The sequence below is a fragment of the Merops nubicus genome, unplaced genomic scaffold (genome assembly GCF_000691845.1).
Source record: "Merops nubicus isolate BGI_N331 unplaced genomic scaffold, ASM69184v1 scaffold11596, whole genome shotgun sequence".
In the NCBI taxonomy this organism is placed as follows: domain Eukaryota; kingdom Metazoa; phylum Chordata; class Aves; order Coraciiformes; family Meropidae; genus Merops; species Merops nubicus.
Genome location: NW_008612995.1, coordinates 43,270 through 62,075, shown reverse-complemented (window position 1 = coordinate 62,075; position 18,806 = coordinate 43,270). Strand labels below are relative to the sequence as shown.

At 38.4% G+C, this 18,806-nt stretch overlaps 1 protein-coding gene across 3 annotated transcripts in view; it reads left to right on the top strand.

Moving 5' to 3' along the window:
* FAM49B (family with sequence similarity 49, member B) overlaps positions 1 to 18,806 on the top strand; it is a 40,544-nt gene that overhangs the window by 17,955 nt on the left and 3,783 nt on the right. For 2 of the 3 annotated variants that reach the window (XM_008941745.1, XM_008941744.1), the window contains 8 exons: positions 5,890 to 5,972; positions 11,940 to 12,061; positions 13,753 to 13,858; positions 14,908 to 15,044; positions 15,663 to 15,740; positions 15,838 to 15,954; positions 16,995 to 17,074; positions 18,193 to 18,319. In XM_008941745.1, the coding sequence (XP_008939993.1) occupies positions 5,900 to 5,972; positions 11,940 to 12,061; positions 13,753 to 13,858; positions 14,908 to 15,044; positions 15,663 to 15,740; positions 15,838 to 15,954; positions 16,995 to 17,074; positions 18,193 to 18,319 (840 nt within the window). In that variant the 5' untranslated portion in view covers positions 5,890 to 5,899. Of the gene's footprint in view, positions 1 to 4,798; positions 4,872 to 5,889; positions 5,973 to 11,939; positions 12,062 to 13,752; positions 13,859 to 14,907; positions 15,045 to 15,662; positions 15,745 to 15,837; positions 15,955 to 16,994; positions 17,075 to 18,192; positions 18,320 to 18,806 lie in introns of those variants that run through there. The other variant, XM_008941746.1, reaches the window with a different exon arrangement.

The window sequence follows — 18,806 nt, the reverse complement described above, 5'->3', positions numbered from 1 at the left end:
CATGCGTGCAAGGCTTGTTTTGAAAAGATGCCTTTGGTTTCCGCCTGTCTGATCGCGAGGCTGCGCCAGCGTCAGCAGCCCCGGCAGAGGCCTGTGGCCTTCCGCATGGCTTCCCCTGCAAGTGGGTCACGCCTCGGCCCGCTCCTGCCTGCGCCCGCCTCGCCCAGAACCTGCCCCACGTGGCTCCACTGTCCTGCTGGAGCACAGAGCCTGCCAGGGGGCACTCCCGGCAGCTTCACAGGGACAGGCAGCTTTTGGACAGGGGCTGGCGGGGTTTTTCTGCTCTGATTTTAGCATGTTGGATTCACGGCAAGAGGAAACTTCAGTGGTCTAAAGTGTGTTTACTGAATCTTACAGTCACTTTGCCTAATGAGCTACATTTGGAAACTTCACTATAAAATCTTAAAATTCATAAGACCTTTGGAAAAACAAACACTGCAAGTTTTGAAGTGTACTATATTATGAATGAGAACACCAAATAAAATCAGACAGAAGTTGACAATGTGAAGCTGTGCAAGAACAAATAGGGAGTGACCTAAACTGTTCTTTAGACTGGGCACGTGAATACTTTGATGTTGGTGATTGCAATATTTGTAGTTCTTCTTGATAAGGATTACACCTTCAGCGTGGAGTTTGTTTCAGTTGCACAGGAAGAATTATGGCTCAAAAGCTGTGTTAGCATACACACAGGTCACCTCCAGTCCATGCTCTGAGCTGGCTGTTTTGCTCTGAGACAAAGCCCAGCTGCAGGATGTGAAACTCAGCCAGCAGGAGTGCTTGCTATTGGCTTTGGTCCTTTTACAGGCTCAAATCTTTCTTGAATCAGGGCTGACTGATGCGGCAACATACTCAAGGAGGATGCAGTTGGTGCTGGAAGATGTCGTTGACTAGATGGTGATAGCTCAACCTCTTGACTAGTTAACTGGAATCACATCTGACTTTCTAAATCTGCTTATGGCAGCTGAAGTCGTGGACTTTAAAGGAAATTGGAAAAGTGCTTAGTAAATTAGTACTGATTGGGCATGCCACTGTGGTGATGCTTTTACATCCTCAAATAGCAGAAGAGGTCCCTGAAGATAGCAGTAGTGCCTAGTTTTGTAGACTGTTTCTTTTGCTGCATGCAGATTGGCATCATCTTTAATATTAGAGCCAACAGTGGAACTGCTTTCATGTATTTTGGGCCCAACAAATGCAAATAACAAGCTGTCTTGAATGAAACAATCTCTAGTAAAACTGGATCTGTTGGGAGCCTGAGGCATCTCTGAGCTAGATTGCTTTACTCTAAAAATTGATCCAGGTATTCTGCTGGCATAGCAGCTTCTCAGAAAGGCCAGTTTTCTTTTTTCCCCTCTATAGAGTTCCACCCGAGTGCAGCAAGTCAGCTCTTCTTGCTGCTTATCTATGTCTTTTGAATTAAAATAATGTGCAGAGGTGTGGAGTCCTCTAACCTGAGCCATGTGGCATGTTGACCTGCAGCTGCCAAGTTCCATGCTGTGGCACCAGGGTCCTGTTTCTGGAGGGCCATTTTAGAGCTCAAGAAGCTATTGCTCAGCCATGACAAATGAGTAAATTCCTATCTGTTGGATCATGCATTCATTACCTTGAGTGCAAGAGGGAGGACACTTTCTCCTCCCAAGAAACAGTAGATCAGTTATTTTTTTCAATTTCTAAACTAAGTTTTGAGCTCTCTTTCTAGATTCTTATTCTTTTTTTGATTACAGCTTGGAGGAATGGTAATTTTCACGGTTTATATAATATGGCAAATCTTCCAATATTGAGGAATATTTGAGATCCTGTCAAGATGAATTCTAACAGTTACTCAAGGAATTTCAAAAGTACTGTGCTTATCTAGCTTCTGCTAGGTTCCCATTCACTTCATTTTAAAAAAATGAATATATGATGAATGTTTTTCTGTGAAGAAAGTAGATGTGATCGTGTATCTTGTGTACAGAACTGTGACATGACTAAAGTCTATCAAGATTTTTTTTTGGTATGCTGAATGCATGAGGGAAGAGACCTTTTAGGAATTCAGTTATAAACAAGTGTTCATGCAGCTTTGAATTCATGCAAATTGAAGCATATTCCTATATCACATGTTGTTGCTGTCGTAGCTGAATGAATCCATTCTCATCGTCTTCAACATCCCTCCTTTTCTTAAAGAAGCTATTTGCTGAACTATTACCATTAGGTCAATTGCATCTTCTGCTTGAATTTGTTTCACATCTCCTATTCTACCGTAGTGCCAAGTCTTATATTGTGCCTCTGTATTTGTTAAACTTACTCCTAGAAGAGAAACCATATGTTCTTATTGGTAAACTTGTCTGAGGGGTGAAGGTCTGAAGAAGGTATTTGTATTGCAAAACTTGAGTTGCCATCCCCTTATTCATTCTAGGAGGTGGTAGAGGTTCAATTAAACAATCTGTTTGGCAGTGGCTGTATGCTCTTCTGTAAATAGATCTTCAAAATATTTCAACCCTATAAGCATGCCCCTGCTGTGACCTTCAGAACTAATGTTATGCAATATTCAAACCACATGCCTGACCCTGTCAACTCTTAGGAGACTGGCTAATATCAAAACAAAGTCAAAAGCTATATAGAGGCATTTACTTTGAGGTATTGGAAGTATTTTGGTGGAGGAGGGGATGGTGCAGATGAAGAGCTGAAGCATGGCAATAGTTTTAAGGGCAGTTAGTGTTCTCTTTAGGCAGTTAACACCATTCACTGCTGTGTGGTTGTGACTTGCTTGTTAACATTGGGATTGAAGTATGGAATACATCGTGCTGAGATTGAAGTCCAGTTTTTAAATCTGAATCTACAGACTCAATCACCATTAGGCAGCTTGTACTTCTGGCTTTTTATTGACCATGTTAAAAATGTTCAAGAATGCCTCTGTATTTCAGCTTTGTCCAGATTACGAATGTCCCTGTTGTTGGGAGTAGACTAAGCAGCTTACTCAGTCCTGTGTTGTAAAACCTGCTTGAAAGAGATGGAGTAATAATTTCTCTGCTTTCTGGTGTTGCTTGTTTACACAACATTGGTGCATGTGTAGTATTTGCAGAGTTCACTAAGATGTGGAGTTAAAAGCTCTGGAAAAGCTGCCTCTTTGAAGAAACACATTTTGATGGATCAGTTTTTAAGTTAAGTAGATAAATTGTGCACCCTAATTTAATACTTAAATGATGGGTGTTTTTTGGGCTCCGAAATCTGATCCGACTTTCCAGAGAACTAAGTTCTAATGCTTAAGAAGCAGGACTTGCATTTTCTTGAGTTTCAAGGAGAAAGTTGAATGTGAAAAAAGCAAGTGTACACCTAGAGAGTGATGAATTTCTATGTGCTGAATCCACTGTGATCAATTGGATTGCACTCAAAAGTCACTTTTATAAAAATTTAGATTTTTTTTAACTGTCATTCCGTAGAATTTGTTGGAGCAGAGACTAATGTAACTACTTATTGGAGCAAAGATTGAGTAATTTTCAGCCATCTGGGATTAATTCCCCCTTCCTTTTCTAGTTTTTTTTGATTGTGTGAGTTATTGCTGAATCTTGTGGGTCCTGAAAAATAACTCGTGTGCTGTTCTCAGCTTGCATTTCCCTCACACACTAGTTGCATTTTTCTTATAAAACTCAAGTAATCTGTCAACACAGGTTCTGAAAATCTGTTTTGCCAGACAGTTTGTTTTGACTTCACGTTGCTTTGGTTTTCTTAATTCCTAATAAATTAATCATTCTTACTGTCATGGTGCCTCCCTCCAGGTAAAAATCAGTCATCAGTAAAAGTCAAAAACAGGAAAAAAAAAAAAAAAAAACTACAAGGCATATACTGGTAGGTTGATATAGTTGCAGTAGTTTAAAACTTGATTTTTTTTTTTTTTTTTTTTTGGATCATATGCCTGAATCCAAATGTCAGACTGTTGATGGCTTACTCTTAAGTAATTTGGAATCAGGTTTTTGGGTAGTGTCTTGTGTTTGTGTTTCAGAAGCACTTCAGTGAACTCCCGGTATTTCAGGACAGTGGTTCCTAAGTATATTTTCAGCCTCTGTAAAACTTGAGGGGGCCCTTGAAAAGTCTGTCTTATTCTGAAGTGCAGTTTTCATAGTCTGCCTGAAGGTATTGATTTCTGAAGCCTATGGTAACTTTGAACTGTTTCGTTAATTTATCTGACCTCAAGTAATCTAATAACTATTTAATTTTCTTTCACTTTTCATTTCTTTTAGCTGGGATGTGACAGCAAGAATAAGAAGAACTGTTGAAACTTGATTATCTCCTGTTTTTGGAAAAGTCTGACTTGTGTTTAACTCATCACTTTACGTGATTTGATGGGAAAAACTGTTCGTTGGCCAGAGATGACTACTACTAAAAGGCTTTCCAAAATGTGTTTTAGATTGCAGCGAGATAGTAAAAAAAATTAGGCTTGTGATGACACCCCTTCTGTTTGAGGTTACTTTTGTCCTAAATAATAATGGCTGCTTTGGTGGTGCCTTGCTGCAGCGATTGCTCAGTCATCATAGGTAACATATTCCTTGAATGTGTTAAAGACAAAAGAAAAGCCAGTAATTAACATCTTTATTTTTGTCGAAGTTATAACTCTTTAAGTTTTTCAACAATCACTCCTCCCTGAGAAGGGGAGTGGAGATGCACTGTGCAGTGCGTGTTTGTCACTTCTCACCAGCAGGTGATGAATCCAACGTGCAAAACCCAACAGGAGCCCTGCTCCAGTGAGCCCTGGGCGTGTATTTAAAATAGGAAATGGTTATTGGAACTAAATTATCTTGCCATTTTTATTTTTAGGTTTGCTGGCATGGGTAATCTCATTAAAGTGCTAACCAGGGACATAGACCACAATGCAGCACATTTTTTCTTGGATTTTGAAAGTAAGTCTCTCGGCCCTTCACAGCTGGTGCATTTAAAATGGTAACAGTAGGGTTGCTTATACCTGCTGCAGTGAAGGCTAGGGGACTCAGTTGCAAATCTGCAATTTGAAAGAGTTGCATGTGTTTTTTCTGTTCATCTTTTTTTTTTTTTTTTTTTTCCTCTCCAGTAGTAGCTAAGCCACCATCATGCTACTGTGTAAATTTTCTTTCTCTGTGCTTAGTCATTTTGGGTCTCTGTGGTCAGTGATGTCCATCCATCTGCCTGCAAATCAAGTAATCATAAAATGAACAATTCTGTCAGTATGCCATAGTGATCTGTGCTGAGCAGTTGTTCGCTGTCTTACACAAGAGTGACTACTGAATCATTCCTCATCCTGGCTTGGTCGTTCACGGTGCAGTTAATGTACAATTTTTTACGTCTAAAAGTCCAAAGTGGAATTGTCTGAGCTTCACAGATGTTTTAGGCACCTTGTGTAAAAGACCTGTGGCACACCTGTGTTAGCATTTTCTGCACACCGAAATGATGGCTTTTGATGCATTTTTCTGTAATGGCTTTCTGACAAAATTATAAGGGCTGACAAAGTTAAAGCTCTTGCCTTCTGTTGTCCCATCAGGTAAAAATCCGTAGCATGGCTACCATGTCAATGCTTGTAAATATGGTACTTGGCCCTCAGGGTGGTACTCCTGCTCAGGACACTGGTGCTAGGGTGTACCAGGACAGAGTTAGTCACTGGCGAGACCTTCCGTTGGAGCTCGGCCCCTCTCTCAGAGGGGCGGATGTGAAGGTGTTGGTGATGTAGTCACTTCTTACAGGAAAGCTGCATTGCATCTCTGGGATCTCCAGCTGTACCCCTCCAGGTGGGGGTCTCCCTCCACCCGCCAGGGCGGCAGCCCGAAGGACGGGTTCGTGCCTGATGGAACTCTCATCTTCTTTCCCCCACCACTTCAATCAACTATATTTGGGCTGTTCCGTCTTATAAAAAGAAAATTTTCTTTTCTCTCATTCTTGTCTTGGCAGGTACCTTAACATGGGGAACCTTCTAAAAGTTTTGACATGCACAGACCTTGAGCAGGGGCCAAATTTTTTCCTTGATTTTGAAAGTGAGAAGATGATTTTATATATCTATTACTCTTTGCCTGCAGTAGACTGCATTTGTCATGTACTAGATGTATGTTTTCACTTTGCCATCCCTCTAACAGCTTTGCATGCCCGAGCTATGGATAATTGTTCAGCAAACTTTAATAGAAAGCGATAATCTATTCTAAAATAACCTCAGTTTCTAAAATGTAAAAATCTTTATTTTCAAGGAGGGCTTTTCAAATTATATTTTACTGTTGGAATCTGATACTGTTCTTGTTTTAAGCCAAAATCCTGTCTGCTTTTAATCAAAACTTTAAAAAGAATTGGAATTGTTTGAAAACTTGCTCAATGTGCAAGAAGATACATCCACATTAAAGGAAGGACTGAATATGAAACCTGATTATCTTTTCTTCACTTCATGTGCCACGGAGTAGTGCTACAACTACAGATTGGCTCACAACAGCTATTCATAGCTCTCCAACATCACTACCTTGGAGGTGTATATGTGAACCTTATTTGATTTGGCATTGAAATTTGACAGTTAACTTCATCCTGCCTTAAAAGAGGGGCTCAGACTATAGAGATGAAATTGCTTTGGAAAAGAAGAGCGTGTCGGATCAATGCCAAGCGGTCTGGAAGGTTCACATACTGTTATTATTTCTGCTTTTAGTTTTTGTTGCATGATTTAATAAAGGCTAAGAATGGCAGGTAAGTGTTGTTGGCTGCTGCTGTGCATGTTTAATTACTTTCTTTTGGGATATGCTATTGCTTTACCCAGCTGTACGTTAGCAAGCATAAAATAGGAAAGCTAATGTTCAAGTGCATTTTGATTGTGTAATAAAATAGAGTGAAATAGCATAACAAAAGAATTATGAAGTATTGTGATATGGATAATTTAAGATTCATTATCATCTTTACTTCCCCCAAACTGTTTTTCAGTTGTGTTTGATGAAACAGTACCAGTTGATTAGATTAGTTTTAATATGAAAGTAAATGCTTGGAGAAATAGGTTTTTCCTTCAGTGATTTTTAAAGTTAACTACTCTAAACCCTTATCCTGTGCTGTTGTTTTTATCAGTTCTCTTCTGAATATATTGTTTATTGGAAGCTGATAGCTGCACAAATTAGTTATAAAGGGGACATAACCAAGGGCTGTGTTCATAAATCAGCAAGCAAAGCTGTTGTGTAAAACCACTTCAAATCCCGTGTATCATCAGAGTAGGTATGACTTAGTGAAGTAGGGAGAACTGATATGGGAGGATATTGGAGTTGTGAAGCTTCAGCTTAGCCTGTAAATGCTAGCAATTTAATTGGACTAAATTAAATTCAAGTTAGCTGGATACAAGAGGCATAATTCTAAAAATAATTGTAATAAAAATTGCTGATTTTTTTTTTAAATACTGATTCTTTAGCTATTGATTTTGTTTTAAAGTGCATGTTTTGAGCATGAACAAGATTTGGCATGAGAGTAAGCAGGTTGCTGACATGAAATGTTTACATATGCAGTCAAATTAAGTGACTTATATTATGGCTGAATTGTTAGACTGTTGTTTATTCATTTTGGACCCTGTCCTGTGTTTGTTTCTGCTGCTATACTGTGTATCCATGCTTCTCTCTACTGTTTCAGATAGCTTGCCTTGACAGGATCTTGGCTTTGACACAGTCAAGATCTTTCTTCAAGACTTGGCACTTAAATCATGTGATACTTAACATTGTGTTTTTATGTGGAAGAGCAAGTAAGCTCTGTATTTAAAAACAAATTTGCCAATTCTGTGTTACGCCTGGCCCAATACTATAAAGTTTGAAGTCTTTTGTTCTTACATCCGTATATATCTTTGGAGTGAGCTGGCTGGTTAAATGCTTCTTGCACAATACCATAAAAAGCTAAAAATCTAATGGCCATGAAGCTTTATAGGGATACAAACTCCAAATTTAGGAAGGTTTTAGACTTGTTTCTAAGATTTTCTTTTTTATTTTTTTTAAGATGTTTATCTTGGTGCTAGATTGCACCAAGTGATTTGCATATCAGAATACATGTAAAAAAATGTTCTGATAAATGAAATAATGAGCTGTTGGCTTTTTCTTGCTTCAACACTGGTCAAAGTTGTTTTCTTTAGTCATTCACCTTGCCCGTTTGGAACAAATAGCTGTCATAAGTATTCTACTAGTCTCTGCAGTGCCACTTTAACGTGAGCAGAGGAAAGCACACAGCTTTGTAAGGACAATGTTGTTAACATAAACCAGCCACCTACAATGTGGGAAACTCACAGCTCAACTTCTACGTTGTCATTGCTGTCGCAGTACAAATCCTTTCCAAATTTACTGGTTTGAATGGTAGCTAAAAACACAGAGTACTTTTGGTTGCAGATGGTGATCTCAAGCTAGTGCTGAAAGTATTCTGCATTAGCTGCAGAGAACTTGGCTAGGTTTCAGAGGCACCACAGAGATAGCATTCTCCATAGTAATGATGATGGAGATGAATAAATTATTTCATCTCCAACAGTCTGGGATTTTTCTCTCTCTCATGCCTGTGAGTTTTTGTCCCAGCCAGTTTCAGATGACTTGATGTGTTCTTCCCTTGGGGAAAAAAAAAAAAATAAAAAAAATCTCAGTTTAAATAGTGTCTGCTGTGCAGTTTAAACTTTTAACCCCAAATTTCTCTCCCTGCTACTTCTGTAGGCTAGCCTAATATATTTTTAAATAGTCACTGTGTGTTCCCCACATGCAATATGTTGTCGTAGTTCCATAGCATTTAGTTCACATAACAGTGTCTGTACAGTGTTTTGAGTCTACTCTTTTGTCTTCAATACTGTATTGTTTGAGCTTTCTGAACTCTAAATGTGTATTGGATCTAGTGTAGTAACATTCTGATTAAATTGAAAATTAGTTTAAATATGAACTCCTCATTTACTTGAGGAATCTCAGTCTGCACCTTTCTTAAAGTGATTAAAAATGGGAAAGTTACCCCAACAACCAGGGGTCAACTCCCTTTGCAATGGTATCAGACCCCAGCGTTTCAGTGAGCTGTGCTGTGCTTACTCTGTTGGTTCCTTCTGTGGAAAGCAATGCCAGGTAAAGGCAAAGCCTTGGCATAAAGGCATAGAAGGGGAACAAGGAAATGTCTGAAATGCTGTGCCTCCTTTGGCCAGCTGTTTGGATGCCTGGCATTGCTGTTTGTTAGTTGTCAAGACTAACTCCACATGTACAGCTCCCTTTCCTGCCCTGTGCAGTCCACAGCAAGGAAAAAGAGTTCCACAGTTAATGATTCTCAAGTGAAAGTCCTGTAGCTTGAGTCCTCGGGTACACAGTGACATGGGGGGCTCTACCTCCATCTATTCAAAATTATAGCAGTGCTTAGGAAGAGGAACATCTCCCTCTTTCTCCATCTGTGATGGGCTTTCAGAATGCAGGTCCCTAACCATCACTGAGAAGCCAATTGCTCTGAGCCAGCCAGCCCTAGGACTTGAAGATTTCCTGTGTTGTACCTTTTAAATCTATCTTAATAACATCCTGAATGTATTGTGGAATTAATACAAAAGAATTTAGGTTTTACTTTTAGAATTTGTGCTCTTTAAGTGCAAAAGAATTACAGATGGGAGAGGAACTTAGTTGGCACAAGCTAGGTTTACAGATTTCCTTTGCTAGAGAGGACTAGGTGCACCAAAATGTGTGCTAAAAGAAATAATGCACTGCCTACTGGATTTTAAGGCACATATATTTAGAAATTTGTTATAATCAAACAAGCAAAAGAAACCAAACAAAACAATAAAAAAACCCCAAAACAACACCACCAACAAAACAACCAAAACACATAAACAAGAAACCCACTACCACCTCAACAAATTAAATATAAACCATTGTTCTAGGTTTCCTGGAACACTTTAGGGAAATGAAATATAGTCGTTGAGTGATGACCTCCTAAGCGAAACACACTAACAGAGGTGTCGAAGGTGTTGACTTGTGTAGCCAGCAGCTCAGTGGAGACCACTGAGTTTGTATCTTGGTGATGATTTTCATTTCTAAACTTGGGAGGTGCTGCATCTGTTCTGCTAATTGGTGGGTTTCAAAATGGGGAGGAGGAGTTCTCGTGAGCCCTTCTGCTGTGTCCCCCCCCCCATGGAAAAATGAACTCTTCTTACTAGAGAGGTTAAAGAAAAAATGGCATGAAAAATTAAATAGGTGAGGGATGTGCTCAGTGTGAGACGATCCAAGTGGCAAGTCTTGACTGCATTATTTAACAACACAATCTGGAATGCTACAGAGCTTCACATTTTAGTCTGTATCTCACTAGAGCATTTCATGTTTGTGCATGAACTGCTGCCAGTCAACTGGTGCTTACCTGTCTGCTCTTTTCCTTCATTTTTTTTGTCTTCATTTCTTACAGCAGTCTTCAGCAGCTTTCAAAATTATAAATGTGACCTCTGTGATGATCTGAAAAGCACTGGCCACTTGGTGCCTAATCAGTGTGGTACTCTTATAATTTTTTTTTTTTTAAAGGAGTGACCAGCTTTTTTTTATCCATGCTAATTCTTGATGGTTCTCAAAATAGCACAGTTAAACTGTTGCAAGGTCTCTATATAGGCATATTTGCTAACAATGCCCACCGTCTTTGCATTAAACCATAAAAATAAGAAGCATGCAAAAATTACAGCAAAATCCAGACAGGCAATGCATGTGAAACTTATTTTCTTTTAATACAAACTTTGTTTTCCGATGTGTTTTTTTCTAATGTGTAACACTAGGATACTGTGATTTTATTTTTTTTCATGTAAGCCTATTCCTAACTTCCATCACTATTGGTGGGATTTATACATATGGATCATGGAAAAAGCTCTTTTGAAAAGGCATTTTCCAGACTCCTTAAACTGCACAAAATAATAAGGTTATGTTATCCATAGATAGCTTTTGTTCTCCCCTATAAAAAGGAATCTATTGTTAATACCTTGACTTTTTGGCATCAAATCCTGGATTAAAATATCATGTTTATTTAATAATGTTTTGCCCATGTAAACAGAGAAGTTTGGGATTTTTTTTGTAGGAGCTTCAGTAGCAGGTTTTTTATATATCAATTTAAAAGGAACTAGCCTCACAGCTTCCATCAGAATTTTAAGAGTTTATCTCATACCAGCTAAACTAGGTCTGAGATGTAGTAGGTGATTATTTTTAATGTTTAAATCCTTTTGTTGATACTTCTCAAAATATACTTCTTATTCAGTCACCTTTTTTTCAACATATATGTGTAGCTTTTTGAAATGAAGATGAAATATACCTTGGGGAAGTCTTCAATTATAGAAAAACTGGGAGACAGCATATATCCTTAAAGAGAGGGGAGGGGGAGGAAAAAAAAAAAAAAACACAAACAAAAAAACAAAACAAACAAACAAAAAACAAAACAAAACAAACAAAAAAAAAAAAAAAAAAACAAAAAAACATTTTCCACTAGACCTTTCTGTTATCAACTGATTTTGCAATTAGTGCAGTAAGGAAAGTTTTGAGAATTGAATGTCTTCCAGAGTAAAAGATCCAGCTCCTTTCCCAGTCAGTAAAAGAGGAGGCAGGGAAGATGGAGAATCAACTGATAGTGTTTGTAGATAACAGAAGACTGGAACACCTCCTGTAATATCTGCAGTGAGTGTATCTTTTGGGTGCTCTTCCACTGAGCTTGTACTGTGCTCCGAGGTGAGATTGATGTGCTCATCATAAAGACAACTTGTCAGGATTTCTCATCCTAACTCCATTTTAAATAAGTCAGGAAGGATAGATTCCAAGTGCATTTTTTTTTTTTTTTTGGATGCTAAATGAAACTAAAAAACGAATAAAATACATACAGTAACTCTTGGAGTTCCTCATACATTGTAGTAGCTCTTCAGAGAATGAAAACTCTGAATGAGTTGCTGCATGAAGAATTTGTCCCCTAGGTGATGGTGTACCTATTGAATTCCATGTTGTTGTTAAATATATATATATTTAATATGTTCTACTGTTTAGATGCCCAACCTACAGAATCTGAAAAGGAAATTTATAATCAGGTGAATGTAGTGTTAAAGGATGCAGAAGGAATACTGGAAGACTTGCAGTCATATAGAGGAGCTGGCCATGAAATACGAGAGGTGAGCTAGAGTGTTATCATTGTGCACAACCTGTGGTGGTTCATTGTCTGATCCTAACCAAATACTGCTGGATTTGTAACTTTGCTTGCAGGAGCTGTTTTGGCAGAGCATGTTGTCTATTAAAATTGCTGCCTTGAATTTCTGCTCTGGAATGTTCCTTCTTAACAGCGAAACAGATGTCGCTTGTTTCAGTAGTATTAATACACATATGTAATAGCAAATGATGCCTCTCAAACTTCTTATGGAATTGTTGCTATTGATTTTTCTTTATATTCCCACATAAGCTGCTCTTGAGTCAGTGAATTTGGCAAGAGTGTGGTGTGACTTCAGTACATTATTAAGTAGTGTCCACATCTTTTTCTACGCCAATTAGAGAAGTCTGATGTGTGGTAATTCTGACACAAAAGGCATCTCATTTTCAGTCCCTTTTAATTGTCTTTTATTTATGAAAGTTGATGTTTGGAACAGAAGGAAAGTGTCTATACAGCATGTCACTCCATTTTTCCTTTACCTCTAAGAAAGGGTGGAATAAATTCTCTGCAACACCCTTGCCTTTTTCCTCAGATGCAGCAGTAGGGGGTTCTTTGCTCCTAAAGTGAGGAGTTACTCACTGAACATGCTCTTAAGAAATACCACTAGGAGGAGTCTCAAATCACTCCAGATGAATGAGATACTTGTAGCTATTTTTCTTTAGTTAAAGTACCATGATTTTTTTTCTCCATCGAATTCATAAGTAGGTTTGAGAAGGGTAACTGTGTCACACCAGACCGTTGGAGGGGGAGGTAGCTTACTTGCTCTTCAAGGAATGGGCGTGCTCAGGGAGAGGCTGTAAGATCAGGCAGGAATGTCTGTCTCTGGAGGGAAACCTGCAGCTCCCATGGAGACTAAAGAGAGACTCCTGAGAGGAGGTAGACACCACAGAATGGAAACTTCTTAGGGACCAGAGAGGAGTGTGCTGCAACTGACAGACCAGGGTTGGCTGAATTAGATTCTGGAATCAAGGACTTGACCATGAAGATACAGCAGGGGAGTTATGAGTATTTTTATTTCTGTTTTCTTAGTAATTTTCAGTGGCTAATTAAATTAGTCTGGTTTCTATCTTAAAACTTGGAGAGATTGAATTTCAGACTTTATCTGTCTGGGAAGTTTACCTGTAAAGACAAGGTCTATAGATACCTCAGAGCTCCAGTATACATCATGTCTTGGTAGTCCTCAATGCTGTTGATTATGCTTAAATGTTCCTGATGTAGTATTTAGCCTGAATTTCACAACAAACTTGTTTGATTACTTTTTCTTCACAAATTCAGAAATTGAAAGAAAGCAGTATTAGGATGCAGCTTTGATCACTAAACTTTTTTGCTTGAATGTACACCAGTAAAGTTGTTGATTTTAATTAACTAGACCTGGTTATGGAAGTTTTCTTGAGTAGCTTTATTTTTAACAGTTTCTTTATACTCTCTCCAAGCTGTTTTCCTGTTCACGAAATGTACTTTCAACACAAGTATTTAAGGCTTTTTGGAACAGACATGGGTTAGTACAGGCTTGTCTCTCAACTGGAAACTTCTAAGTAGGTAGAATTTTTCATTACTAGCTCTTCAAACAATGCTTTGCATAGATTTATTTTTTTTTCCAGTAGTATATCAGTTATTCTTAACCTAAGCATACTTTTTTATTCTTTTCTCTACTAAAAGGCAATACAGCATCCAAATGATGAGAAGCTGCAGGAGAAGGCATGGGGAGCAGTTGTTCCACTAGTAGGCAAACTAAAGAAATTCTATGAATTTTCTCAAAGACTAGGTAAGTGGAATGGTACTAACCGTTTTTTTTTTTTTGTCTTCATTAGTCAGTTTGGCTTATTCACATGTGATCGCATCGAGGTCAACTCCCTGTTAGTATATAAAAGCTAATACTGCATAGATTCCTTTCTTACACTGGATTGTGTCTTATTTGTATCTGCAAACTGCCTTCCTGTGTCTGAAAGTAGATTTACTTCAGTGGGTACCTGAGAGGTGAGAGAGAACAGGAGCACGCCTGTCATCCTCTTCCTCTACCCCTTTAGCAACTTTGGAAAGCACTAACTAGCTAATTGTTTCGAAAATTAGTAGACTAATTTATTAGGAATTAGTTCTGTTAGTGGTTTTGATACCAAGAGTACTTAAAAGTGGCTGTATCATTCCTATCCAAAGACTGGAAATAGTTTGGTATGTGGAAGTGCCTGATCTTGGTTCAGGCAGATGCAATCCTTTAAGATGGTGCTTCATGTCTCTTACAAAAGTGGTGTCTAAGCTGATAAACCCCATTAGATTTGTTTTTTTTTCACAAACTACCTGTTGTTACCTCACTTTTAGACAGAGTAATTAGCATAGTTCATGAAAAAGTGAACTCAAACAATGGAAGCTTTTTGCAGGCAAGTTCTGCTTTGTTCAGGGGGTGAGGTATTTTTCTCAAGAAGCTGAGCAGGAAGTTAGTTTATAAGTTTATCTTAGAAACAAAACATGACTGCTGCTGATAGGCAGGTACCTGTTGAATTCTGCATTATCTTAAAGGCTGCAGTCTGCTAAGACAAGTTGTTGAAATATGTTCTACACAAATGTTGTGGACAAAGCTTGACTAAAACTTTCCAAGAAGTTTTTTTCATGGCTGTCAGTGCTCACTAGACTTAGTCTTTACAGAAATTTGTAAGTAAATATGTTAAGTGGCACATAAAGCAGCTTGATGAATTGCTTCTATTATTAATTATGACATGTGCTGGCAGATGTATATTTTCTAACATGGGGAATCTCAGTCCCTAGAGGTCCAGGCAGCAGGTGCAGTGTATGTTGCAAAGTGCTCTCCTCTCGTTTAAGAGGCAGGATTGCGAGGTCTGCTGGGAGCCCTGACCAGCACTCCCTACTCCCCCACGCAGCACCTGGAGCGAGAGCAGGCTCTTGCAAAGCAGTTTGCAGAAATTCTGCACTTTACACTCCGATTTGATGAGCTCAAGGTAAGAATTTGTCATTTTTTAAGCACAAAGACTAACAAAAATAAGTCTATTTGATGAAGCAATTTGTGTTCTGCTCTAGAGTAGAGCATGGAGTAGACACACAATATGTACTATGCTTGGCTTGTTCCCATGACCTAGAGTGAGATTTAACTGGAAAGCAGATGAAATTCATTTTGGCTTTAGGCACTTGTTATATTTCAATTCATATTAATCATGTTTCTTCATCTGAATTTGACATATCTCTTGGGATAATACTGCAACTGCTTTTAGTGTGTGCACACCCATGGTCTAACTATTTTCTTGCTAATGTGCAAAGAACTAGGCTGAAATGATATCAATTTGCTGGTCTGATCCTTAGAGACCAAACTAGCACAGACATTTTTTCAACCTGCTAATTTCAAAGTCCTATTTAGGAGACTACTCCTGAGTTTGGTCTAAAAAATCTGAGAAATTAATTGGAAAGCTTTGTTCTGTACATCACTTCTCAATGTCACAGGCCTTTTTACTTCAGAAGGCTGAATACTGCTTGTTCTCAGTATTATGTTTTATGAAAACTTATTTTTCTTGAGTCACAATTTTTCTCTTTGACACAGTTCCTTTTCTTCCTTGTCTACATAGATGACAAATCCTGCTATACAGAATGACTTCAGCTACTACAGAAGAACTCTGAGCCGCATGAGGATTAACAATGTCCCAGTAGGTAGCCCTTGGATGAGATGAGATGTAATCTTGTGCTACCACCTATCTTTCCATGTACAGAACAGTTAAATTCTTTCTTCTTTCTGTTCTATAGGCAGAAGGAGAAAATGAAGTAAATAATGAGTTGGCAAACAGAATGTCTTTATTTTATGCTGAAGCAACACCAATGTTGAAAACCTTAAGTGATGCTACAACAAAGTTTGTGTCAGAGGTGAGAGTATAAATTTCTGGTTTGAATAGCATAAGTCAAAGCACTGCAGGATAAGACATAATTTTGAACACAGAATTCTTCTACTAGGCTTAGTCTGGCATCTAGGAATTAACCTTGGTTTTTGGTGCCTCAGGAAAACAAGTATCTTTCTTAGATGCCATGGAGGTTAGACTAAATTCTGCTGAGCCACCTTGTGGATGTGTTGCAGGAAGTTAATGGGTAGCACTTGAGGAAGGTGGGAGAGGTAAGTGTTCCCTGTGTTTTGGTGGTGTCTTAGAGCAGAAACTTCAGAAAATTGAAATGGAAACAGCTTGGTGCTCTGTACTTGAAACGGGGAATTGAATTGAAATGTAGTTTCTTTTTCTTCTTCCCAAGATGCTTCTGTTTCACTGTGTAAGGTCAAGTGTACTTTACTGTACATTGTTGTAGAAGAGGGGAAGAACCTGAACTGGAAAACTATCCCAATGTTTTGACACATTCCTATTTATCCTTAACTACCTAAATATTAGTGGTAAAATCCTGTCACTACAAGTATTGTGCTTTCCTTCTGATAACTGTAATGATTTTTGTCCTGCATGCAGAGTGCACACTACTTCTTAATAAAAAATCATTGTACATTGCACGATTAATACAAAGATACACTTGACTTTTAATATTTTTCCTAAGTTCTGCTTTACACTTGAAATACCATTTCTTTGAGGTGATTTCCTGCAACAATTTTAAGTCTTATTGTTGTAGCAGAGGCATACATTTGGCTATAGAAATATCTGTCTTTAAAGAGCAGGTTAGGTGATAGTTCTAAAACCTCCCAAAAGTCACAAATGGCTGTTGTTAGTGGTGTATGTGTTAGAGACTTGGCTCTTTAAGGCACTAATGTATACTGTTAACATTTTAGAAACACAGTGCAAGACTACTTGACTTACCATAGTTGTGTTGATGTTTTTAATTCCTCCATGTTGCCATGCCAGCAGATCACTGATTTAGGTTTTGTAGTAAGTTTCACAATAATTGAATTGGAAACTGTTTCTCTTCTTCTGCAGAATAAAAACTTACCAATAGAAAATACTACAGATTGCCTAAGCACCATGGCTAGTGTGTGCAGGGTCATGCTGGAAACCCCGTGAGTATAAATCAATCATCTCAGAATTTAAGAAATGACTTGTGGTGCATAAGGTGAAAGAAATATAATTGGGATAATTAGGAGCTAGGGTGTTGGTTTTTTTTTTTACCAACTTGGTTGTTTACCTTGATGTGAAACTAACATGTCTCATTTTGCTAGCCATGCAAATCATGTGGTCTGCTTTTCTGAACATATTAATATTTAAAAATAGAATGGCTGTAGAGGCTAGACAATTTCTTGGCACACTCTCTAAATGTTTTTCTCATGTATAATTCAGGAAAATGTAGTATTTGAGCATGATTGCCTAGGGCCTGCTGAAAGGGGGGCTCTGGGCAGTGCGTTGGATGGTTTCCCCCTTGGAAGTTGGCTTGGCTGATGGCTGTCACAAAATCACAGCGCCGCTGTCTGGGGAATTATCAGACAGCTTCTAGGCATGAAGGCAGCCTATTGTCTGCTCTAAATTCGGGAGTGTGAACAAAAAGTCAAACTAAACTTTGGGGGTTTATCTGTTTCTTCTGGCTTCTAAATAATTTTCCATTGGTAAAGTTACTCAGGCAGGAGGTATGTCTTATTTAAATAAGTTTCTGTCCAGATACCACAGTACATGTGTTTTGGAGCATAGGAAGAGTTCCAAATACCTATATTCTTACCCTTCTTGGGAATAGTCTGTCCTATTCAAGACAGTAGTTCAGCATTATTCATTGTTTGCTTTTTTCCCTTTTTTTTTCCTGGGTCAGAAGTGTGGGTTACATGTGTATTAGGGTGGCGGCGAAAAGGGTGGGAACCGTTGGAAGCAAAGTTACTACGTATTCAGCATTAATTTCTTTCTTCTGGGAGGGGTGGGGGGGAGAGGGGGAGAAGCTGACCAAACTGCAGTGGTGCAGCAGCAGGATGCCATTTTAATTCCAGAATCTTTGTTAATCTCCAGATAAACTCAAATTTGTAGGGTTGGTGTGTTTTGGGAATTTTGTTTTGGTTTGTTTGGGTTCTGTTGTGTTGTTTTTTTTTTTTTTTTCCTGAGGATTTGTAGTAGGATTTTTCTCCTTAATCATAGTTCAGGCATTACTATGTGCTCTTACCTTGTGTTTGGTAGAAAGTAATCTGTTTTTGAATTACAGTGAGTATAGAAGCAGGTTTACAAATGAGGAAACAGTATCATTCTGTCTGAGGGTAATGGTGGGTGTCATCATCCTCTATGACCACGTGCATCCGGTGGGCGCTTTTGCCAAAACTTCAAAAATTGATGTAAGTTTATTGTTACTAAGTAATCTTTGAAGTATTTAAATTGTGTGTACTCCTTTTCTGCCCTCCAGGTTCTAGTAGCAGATGTGTGCTTTGGATTGAAGCTAAAGGGATAGTGGTAGCTGCTGGCAAAGCATACACACAAGTAGTGAGAAGTACTATAGGCCTTCAGACACAAATAGTCATTGTTAGCTCATGAATTCTGTCTATTTTGATGGGATTCAGGTAGTTGCTTGTAATACTTGGTTGTGTTGAAATCTAACTTGTTCCTCACTGCCTGGGAAAAGCTAGGTTCATCATCCACCAGTCTTCAAGTCTGAGTTAATCTCTGCTGCTCTGCCAGTGTTTCCAGTGGACTATTAGCCCATTGTATTAACTAGAGTTTGTCATTATTCACTGGCTGAATGTAATAATTCTTAATGGGTTTATGATAAACAAAGATTTTTTTTTTGTTTATAGTTCCCTTTTTTTGAGATTGATAAAGCAGAGC